The following is a 9,312-nucleotide window of genomic DNA, read 5'->3' as shown; positions in this document are numbered from 1 at the left end:
AAAGCACATCATAGGGTAAGCTGGAACTGCCATAGCTATGGATTTGATTAAAATCTCCTTGCCAGCTTGAGTTAAGCATCCACACTTCCAGTTCTGAAGTTTACGATTAATGGCATCTCTGACATAGGCCAAAGCAGAGACTTTCGATCTCCCCCAAATAGTTGGGAGACCAAGGTACTTCCCAGGGTTTGTATCAGAAGTAACTCCCAAAGCAGCCGAAATAGTATGGATCAGAGAAGTATCTGTGTTTGGACTAAAAAACAAAGAAGACTTCGAGTAGTTAATTTGCTGTCCTGATGCATTGCCATAAGTTTGTAGGAGAAACAGAAGATGAGAGGCAGTAGCAGAAGTTGCTTCAAAAAAGAACAAAGAATCATCTGCAAATAACAGGTGACTGATCTTCGGTGCAGAGGGTGTGATTTGCAAAGGGATAAGCCATTGAATATCACAAGCTTTCTGAACCAAAGTAGATAACACATCACTGACAAACAGGAATAGATACGGGGATAAGGGATCCCCCTGTCGTAGCCCACGAGAAGGAGTGAAGAAAGCAGACGGTTTTCCATTGACCAAAACAGAGAACGTAACTGAACGAACACAGTTCATAATAAGCATAACCCAATGAACATGGAAACCCAACTTGAGAAGCACAGCACGAAGAAAATCCCATTCCACAGAGTCATAAGCCTTTGTAATGTCCAATTTCAATCCAAGAGCTCCCAATCCAGAATTTCGAAGAAGCTTCAGATGATGAAACATTTCATGTGCAATGACCACATTATCTTGAATCTGTCGACCGGATACAAAGGCAGCTTGGTTTTCCGAAACTAAATCCTGCATAAAGGGCTTCAAGCGATTGGCCATTACCTTAGACAAAATTTTGTAGGAGTAGTTGCACAACCCAATTGGTCTAAACTGAAAAGCATGCTCTGGATGAGGAACCTTCGGAATCAGCACCAGATAAGTCTTGTTTAACTCTGATAAAAGATTCCCTGTTTGAAAGAAAGAAGTGGTAGCTTGATGAATCACCGAGTTCACAATACTCCAATAAGTTTGGTAGAAGATGCCAGGAAAGCCATCTGGTCCAGGAGCCTTAAGAGCCCCCAATCCAAAAATGGCTTGTTTGACTTCATCCAATGTTACAGGAGCCAACAGATTATCATTCATTACAGGGGTAACAACCGGGTCAACAAGCAAAAGAATGTCAGCCAAATTTCTTGGTCCTGAGGTAGAGAACAGTTGCTTGTAGTATTGAAGAAAAGTATCAGCTATAGACATGTCAGAGTCTAGCCACAAACCATTGGCATTGCGAAGACGAAGAATCCGGTTACGCTGTCTCCGTTGAGTAGCAGATTGATGAAAAAACTTGGTATTGTTATCACCAAGTTTTAACCAAGAAATTCTTGAACGTTGATGCCAAAATTGTTCTTCCAGCACCCATAAATATTGAATCTGTTGTGTAACATCCCGAATTTGAGAGCCTGCATCAGGGACTGAGCTATTATGTAAATGATTGAGTTGGATGAACAGAGTATCGACCTGTTTATGAGAGTTGGGGAAAGTCTTCAAGCACCAACTAGATAAGGATTTCTGACAAGCCTTAAGATTGGCCACCCATATAGGCATTGCAAGGTTAGTTGGAGCAGATACCCAGGCAGCAGCAATGATCTGTTCACAAGAGACTACTAAGGTCCAAATATGTTCAAAATGAAAAAGTTTGGGGGTGTGAGTTTCCTTGGGATGAGAATCAAACAGTAGCGGTCGGTGATCAGAGCCGACAATCGGTAAATGGAAAACCTGAGACTGAGGCAAAGCAGCGCACCACTCAGCATTACCTAAACATCGATCCAATCTTTCCTTCAGAACCAGTTGGTTATGCTGAAAACGAAACCATGTATAACAAGGGCCCTGAAAGTGTAAATCACGGAGACCAGTGTGATTTAGGAAAGTACGAAAAAGAGCCATTCTCCATTGTTGAGGGGGACAACCTCCCCATTTTTCATCAGACCAAAGAATATCATTAAAATCCCCCAAACAAAGCCAAGGTAGAGATCGAGCTGAAAAGTATCTACACATGTAACACCAAAACAACTTCTTTTTATTTTCATTAGGGTTGCCATACACCCAAGATATGTTACAACGGAAATCCTCATTAACAAAGTACACCATAGTGTCAATGACATTAGGGGTATTATGCAAAATAGACAGTTGAATAGAGGAATTCCACAAAATGGCTAAGCCCCCAGAGCTAGTATTTACAGGGTCAACTACAACGTAGTTGTCAAACTGAAGCTGAGTTTTCCAAGAAGAGACTATCTGCTCCTTCTGGTGAGTTTCCATAAGGAAGATAATCTCAGGGTCATACTTACGCCATAACCGTCGAAGTGCCTTTGCTGTCAAAGATGACCCGAGTCCTTGACAGTTCCAAGAGATGAGCCTCATTCCGCACCCGTAGCTGCACCAGGCCAGCTACCTATGCCTTTATCAGCAGTGGATGAAACAAGAGAAACTGAAATGCTTGGTGGTGCAACAGTAGAAGTACCCATGACCATTGAAGAAACAGCCTGCCCATTACCAAACCCAGAGTGGAGAGGAGGTGCCGGAATAGTTGTAAGTGATGAAGAGATGCCACCACTAACCTGGAAATCAGTAATAGAGGATGGTGGGATAGCTTGTGTAGATGCAGCTTTGCGAGGACGGCCCCGACGACCGCTGCCCCGACCCGAAACTGAAAGAGTTGATTTTCCCCGTGTGGCTTTGGAAGCAGGGATTTTGTGAGAGGTGGGTGGGAGGGTCTCTGGTTCCTGTAATTCCATGGCCTTGTATTTTTTCAACTGCCTAGTTGTCTCAGCCAAAGCATCCTCCAGACGCTTACGAACACGAAGATGTTGGAATTGATGAGCTAAGGTAGCCAAGGATCCCAAGGGAGGAAGTGATTGGGAAGGTCCCCCATAAAACCCTGGGTGAAGAGGATCTGGGGTTGGGACGAAAGTGGGAACAGCAGTTGGTGGAAGGGGGTCATAAAAAGGAACAGGGTGAGTGAAATTAGGGATTAAGGTTGGGAGGGTCGGATCAAGTAGCATCGGATTGGCATGGGCCGCAGGAATAGAAGGTGGGGTTGGGTAAAGAAGATTTGGATCCAAAAGCAATTCTTGATGGACCAAAGCTGACTGGAGCAAATCAGGAGCTATAGTTGGGCCCATATGCTGCATGACGTTAGAACCTGAATCAGCAGGATGAGGACCGAAGTGTTGAGAAGGATTCACCACGTCAGCTAGTGAGAGAGATATAGCCAACTGCATGTCCTCCACGTCAGGAGACATAGGGTGATCAGGCGAAGGTGGTGTGAGTGGTTGGAGCCAATCTTCAACAATCGCTTTGCCCTTATCAACAAAATTGGAGTGGGAAGGACCTGCTGCTGCTGAGGTGGCCACAGGGACAGTAGATATTGGTGGATTAATTGGCACATCTTGCCACCTGCCCTGTTGGGGGTGGGCAAGAACTAGGGCTCCCGTCACAGGCAAAGGGTTCAATGGCCGGGAACGGTAATTTCCAGCTTGATTATTACGGCGCTCAACATATCGATTCCGGCGGCCCTCAAAGTATTGATTCGGAGGCTGAACCCAGCCTCGGGGGTTGTCAGCAAGAAGGCGACGAAGGGGTGGAGCAGCCATCCAGGGTCCCAGCTTATCCGAAGAAGGGTGACAACCGAAAGTACAGGTATGGATAGTATGTCCCAGTCGACCACAACGAAAGCAGAAATCAGAGAGCCGCTCATATCGAAATTCTGCCCAGATTGCCTCCGTTGCATTACGGCTAAACCAAAAACCTGGAGAAAGAGGTGATCTAGAATCAAACTGAACACGAATTCTGAGAAAACCTTTGCTACCTGTAGGAGAGTCAGGATCTTCAACAGCCAAGACCTGACCCACACTCTCACCAATCATTGTGGCAGTGGCTTCCGTCATATGACCACGATGGAGCCCATGAACCTGAATCCAAAAGGTGATCAGATGAATGGGAATATCATCAAGGCGGCAGTTGAGTGGCCAAGGATGCAGAGAGAAACTACAGCCCATAACTGACCAAGGACCCCGATCAAGAAGTTGATCCGCAGCCGCTGCAGAAGGTGCTGTGATGGAGAACACAGAGGAACCACTGATGAGAGCCATATGAAAGCGTCCTATCTCCATCCAGGCATTAGTGAGAATACGGATGAGAGAAGGGGCATGCAGTGTACGGTCAGAGATGACCGCACCAACTAAGTGAATACCTTGATCCTGGGCTGGTACAGGGGTAGGGAGGTGGAGGTATAATTCTGCGCCAATCACCTCCTCCTCAGTAGGGATTGGAGGAGATGATACAGAGTAAGACTTTGGGGGTGAGGGGAGGGATTTGGAATTTGGACTTTGGGGGGGAGAGAGATTTCAGGGGTGATGGAACTGACTGAGTCGAGGAAATAGCCATGGTGATCATATGAAACTGAAAGTGTGAAAGGTGAGGATGGTGAGGGTGGAAAGAATTCGTACATGGATTTATACGCATGCAAGGCAAATCCATGCAGACCATGCACGAAGGGAGGAAAGGACACGCATAATCGTAGGGAGATAAAGATTAGGGGGAGGTGTTACAGATGGAATTAGCGGGGAGAACAGGTGTTAAGAGACTAAAGAACAAAGAACAAAGATGAAGTGCATGAAGAACAAGTGTTAAGGAAGATGATAGGGGGCTGCCAAGTAACCTAAGGAATGATTACAGGGAAAAATTAATCAAGAAGTGAGTGAAAGTAGAGTGTAATAATAGGTACTAAACCAAGTTGCATGAGAAAAGGTTGGGTGAAAAAAAGGAGGAGCGAAATAAGCTATCCAAGTTAAAAAAAAGGGAAGGAATTAGCCAAGAATTAGGTAATAGGAGGAGTTGATAGGGGAACAGACGGGAAAGTTCAGAGGGAAACTGATGAACTAAGGACAAGGAGCACTAACTACAGTGCGGGTATGCACTAGCTACAGTGCGGGTTGCTCAGTAGGGGCAAGGTGCTCTCATGCTAGAGAGAGAATTTTTAATGTCGAATTTACTTAGCCATATGTGAAAATTGGTTTTCCAGGCTCTTAAAAGCGATTAAACTTTGTTCTATTGGATTTGTTTGCTTATAGGGTCATCATACAATTACTGCTTTTGTCTTAATAGTCTTTTGAGTTTATCTTCGGAAAATAAATGCCCGAGGTTGAATAACTCTAACCACTAATATGAGTGATTCATATCAATGTGCTGAGTTACTTTACTAATAAGTAAAAGCATGAAACTTATGTGAAATAACTTTTCTATAATTCTTTAAATAAATATTACAAGCAGCTTCTCTGTCTCTTTTGAACATTTATAGGATATCAGAGGTCTAGGACTAGTTCCAAAGCCTCCCTAGCAATTCCAAAACTATTTTGAAGTATGAAATATAAATCAAGTATTCCCCTTCATCATCGCTAATACCCCTCCTAAATTTTTAATTCTTAATCATATAGTTCAAAGATTTAATTGTTTAATAAAATGAGATTGAAAAGACACATTTTGAGTTTTACATATCTTATGTTTTGCTCATGGAATCCAAGAACAAGGTGAAACCTGCCAATGAATTTCAAATCTTGGGATATCAAGGTCTCCATATATTGATTTTAAACTTGAATATCGCATTTCTTCTGTTTCTTATTCATTGTAGACATGCATTAAGCGACTATTATTTTGTTCATAGGAGTGTTCAGCCTATAGAAACATTTCATGAGCACCTGGGCATAATATCCACAGTAATAATTTCTATTGAGGTTTAGAAATTCCACAGAAAGTGTGCATAATATCCTGTTATTACCATGAGATCCATGACTATGAAAAGGAACTGCCATAGTTCTTCTGTTTTGTAACATGTTTCTTCTGTTTTTTTTGGCCTTGATAGGGAAACTTGGTGGAACAAAAGGATTTGCGAAGGAAGGCTCACTACTAGTAGTGTAGAGAAAAACAGAAGGCTTTTTTTTTTTTCTGTAAATTTCTGGTGAGTTTTCAATGTTTGTGCTTTATACATTATGTAGTTAGCAACTATCTAATTATCCTTTTGTTCATATCTTTGCCTACACAAAATGATTATATGTTTACTGCTAGCTAGTTGAGTATAATCATAAGTTCATTTTTATTTCTTGATAGAATATTGTATTACTTTGTATAATAAAAGTATGAGCATGGAATGCAATCTGATCATTAGAATTGTCATGGATCGATGTAATTGGTGCAGCTCTATGAGAATGAATTTGTACGTGTTAAGACCACTCTTAGCAGTAGTAGTCTTAATGAGTATATTGTATAGTAAAAGTATAAGCAACGGTATCTTTGAGATAGAGACAGTATTTAAGTGTGTTTTGTTATACATGAAGGAACCTATATATTTAAGATGGATAAGTCATGGATGCATGCTGATAGAAGATCAAAGAAGTTTGAGCTAGGAGTAGCAGAGTTTCTCAAGTTTGCTGAGTCTAATGGCAATAACAAAAACAAGATCGATTTCTTGTCCTTGCTTGAAATGTAGTAACACAGAGGGATTTTCTGTTGAAGTTATTAAGGATCATATATTTTGGAATGGTATTAACGAGAGTTATAAGCATTGGAGGTGGCATGGGGAACCTACTACATCTACTATGAATGACAATAGAGTTGAATCTGAAATTGTAGATTGGGAACCTGGGATGGGGGAGAATGATTGGGGCTTTGGAGAAAGTGAGGATGAGTAGATATCCGAAGACTCTAATGAGTTTTTGAAGTATGTAGAAGATGGGGATCAACCTTTGTACCCAGGTTGTACGAAGACAACCAAGCTAAATGGTCTGATTCAGACCTTCAATTTGAAAGCAAAGCATGGAATGACCGATGCTTGCTATTCAGATATGCTTATCATGATTGGGCAGAGTAAGTGTCCGAGTGTCGATCACCAAATCTATTGTTGCTAATGCTTTGCTACCAATTCCTATTAAGGATGAGATTCTGTTTGTCCACGATGCAATTGGTACATGTGTTGCTTGGCCTAGAGATTGGGTTATACCCACTGCAGCTGATGCAAAGGTAATGTAGTTTGCTTAAATTATTTGTCATTTTTAACCTTTTTATTCTTACCAAAATGACCATGTGAGCTGCTATATTACATGATATTGAAATACTAATCATGCAATGTTATTTTTTATATCAATTGCAGCAACAAAAGCATAAAATTGTGAGGAGGAAAAAGAAGGATACATATGATGATTTTTTTTATCATGATGATTTGGACAAGCTGCCACCCAATTTGCCTCCACCACTTAAGACGTTGGCCACATGGGCTAATGATAACTTGAAGGATGGGATCACCATCCACACAACCTTAGGCGATGAATTATTTGGATACCCAAAAAAGGTCGCCATCTTCAGAAGGGGTGTGTATGCCATGACCAACATGAATGAGCTTTCTGGCAGCTGCATTGTGATGTATATGAGGTCTGTAATGCATTTTAAATGAAGCTGTTAATTCAGTGTTATTGAATGATATTTTGAGACTTGTGGTTTTACAGCTTCCTTTATCAAGTGTTGAAGAAATCGAAGATGCTTGACATGATTGGCTTCGTAGATCCTACTAATACTTGTGTCATTGGCTGTGGAAATCTGACTAAACGGGCTCGTTCTTTGTCAGTTTCTTATGAAAGAGGGAAGCCTGGTCATATTTTTTTGGTCCCCTATAATTCAGGGTACGAAAGCTTGATTCATGCATTTTTGTTTTTGTAAATATTGACTTCTGATCTCATAAATATAGCAATGCAAGTACCTAGATCAGATTCGTGTTCGTATTGATTATCATAAATTTGAATGCTAGCTATCATTGGATATTGACGGTGGCGAACCCCACTGAAGAAGTTGTGTATTTCATGGATCCGCTAAAGAGGCGACTCATCACCGGTGAATGGAGAACTATTGTGGACAAGTAAGTGCAGCTAGCTTGTTGGTTTTTTGTTGGTATTATGTACAAAACGGTTTAGTCCTCTTTTTTTTTTAGATCTCTATCGATTCTCAATTTATAAGTTGTTTGTTTCATCATAATTTTGTGTATTGTGTTGTTGTTGAAGTTCCATCAAAATATTCAATGCACAAAAACATAGGAAAGGCCGAAAGACAGTTCAATGGAAAAACTGTGCAGTATGTGTTCCCCATCTAGCTAACTATTTATATTTGCATTTTTCCAATTCAGGCAAGGTTTATTAGGTACTGAAAATATTTATTTGTTTAAGGGTATTCCGGAGCAGATGGGTGATAAGACTTGTGGATATTGGATTATGCATTACATGAGGGATATAGTGGAGGACAAAAACCAAGAGTGGAGTGCTAAGGTAATCAGTAACTAATCTATTGTACTAGTGATTTATTGGATTAATCCATTGTGATGCATAACGAAGCTTATGTTCTTGCAGTGGGAAAGAAAAGCAAATCACTATTACACAATGAAGAATGTTGATGTTGTCCGGATAGAGTGGGCAAAGTATGTTATGAAGTTCAAAGATAACTAGTGCATGTGTAGGTTAACTAGTAGTTGGAGATATGTAGCATCAACTTTTGGACATACATAGTTGATATATATATATATATATATATGCCAAATTTTGATTGCAGTACTGCTAGCTATTTTGCTATGTTGTATAGTTGGTTGCCCACATTGTGTAGTGTTTCTGGTTTATTAGCAAGCAGTACTACATGCATATATTTTGCTGGCTGCCCAGATTAGTAGATATGGGCCATTTAGAACTGATGCTGATGATTAGGTTTGTGTACATGAGACAATGGTGGATTAATGGAAATTGCAATGAATGATTTTGGATGTGGATTTTATGGTTTCAGGAATAGCCAATTTTAATTTCCGTAATGCATGCATACCAATTGTACAGGGGACTACTAAAATGTGTCGTCACAAATTGCAAGCTACAATAAAAGCACACCAAAACCTGTGGTTGCAGCTGCACAGACACAACACAAAAACCAATAAGAAGTCTATTGTCTTTTTGACAATGGGACAACAGAAAATTGTAGTCTGAAAGGCAAAACAACAATATAAGTTTGATGAAAGTATCGGCTAAAGTGTATAATAACAACAAATAAGTGTGATTGGATGTGATTACATACAATATAAAACACGTACTATTAGTGGTCCTTTTTATATTCAGACCACACATATTTGTTGTCTAAATAATCTCAAATTAATGACAGTAAATTGTCGTTGTAATGAGACTGACATAACAGAAAGAAAATGATATCTATTGT

At 40.6% G+C, this 9,312-nt stretch overlaps 1 protein-coding gene across 1 annotated transcript; it reads left to right on the top strand.

Annotated features, from left to right (window-relative positions):
- The first annotated feature begins 6,430 nt into the window (after nt 1-6,430).
- On the top strand, nt 6,431-8,564 carry LOC112163933. Its single transcript, XM_024300192.1, has 8 exons — nt 6,431-6,518; nt 6,709-6,763; nt 6,942-7,095; nt 7,226-7,503; nt 7,578-7,751; nt 7,877-7,984; nt 8,249-8,387; nt 8,469-8,564. Exons 1-8 carry the CDS (start codon nt 6,431-6,433, stop codon nt 8,562-8,564), a joined length of 1,092 nt encoding a protein of 363 aa, XP_024155960.1.
- The last annotated feature ends 748 nt before the right edge of the window (nt 8,565-9,312 follow it).

The sequence above is a fragment of the Rosa chinensis genome, chromosome 5, assembly GCF_002994745.2.
Source record: "Rosa chinensis cultivar Old Blush chromosome 5, RchiOBHm-V2, whole genome shotgun sequence".
Lineage (NCBI taxonomy): Eukaryota > Viridiplantae > Streptophyta > Magnoliopsida > Rosales > Rosaceae > Rosa > Rosa chinensis.
Note: the sequence above shows the minus strand (reverse complement) of the source record. Positions and strands in the feature narration are given on the sequence as shown.

What these genes read in the sequence shown, in the direction of transcription:
- LOC112163933 (XM_024300192.1), top strand. Translation starts at nt 6,431, where the DNA reads ATGGATAAGTCATGGATGCATGCTGATAGAAGATCAAAGAAGTTTGAG. An exon ending in TGCATTGTGATGTATATGAG is followed by an intron (nt 7,504 to 7,577) that starts GTCTGTAATGCA and finishes GTGGTTTTACAG; the next exon opens with CTTCCTTTATCAAGTGTTGA. An exon ending in ACCAAGAGTGGAGTGCTAAG is followed by an intron (nt 8,388 to 8,468) that starts GTAATCAGTAAC and finishes ATGTTCTTGCAG; the next exon opens with TGGGAAAGAAAAGCAAATCA.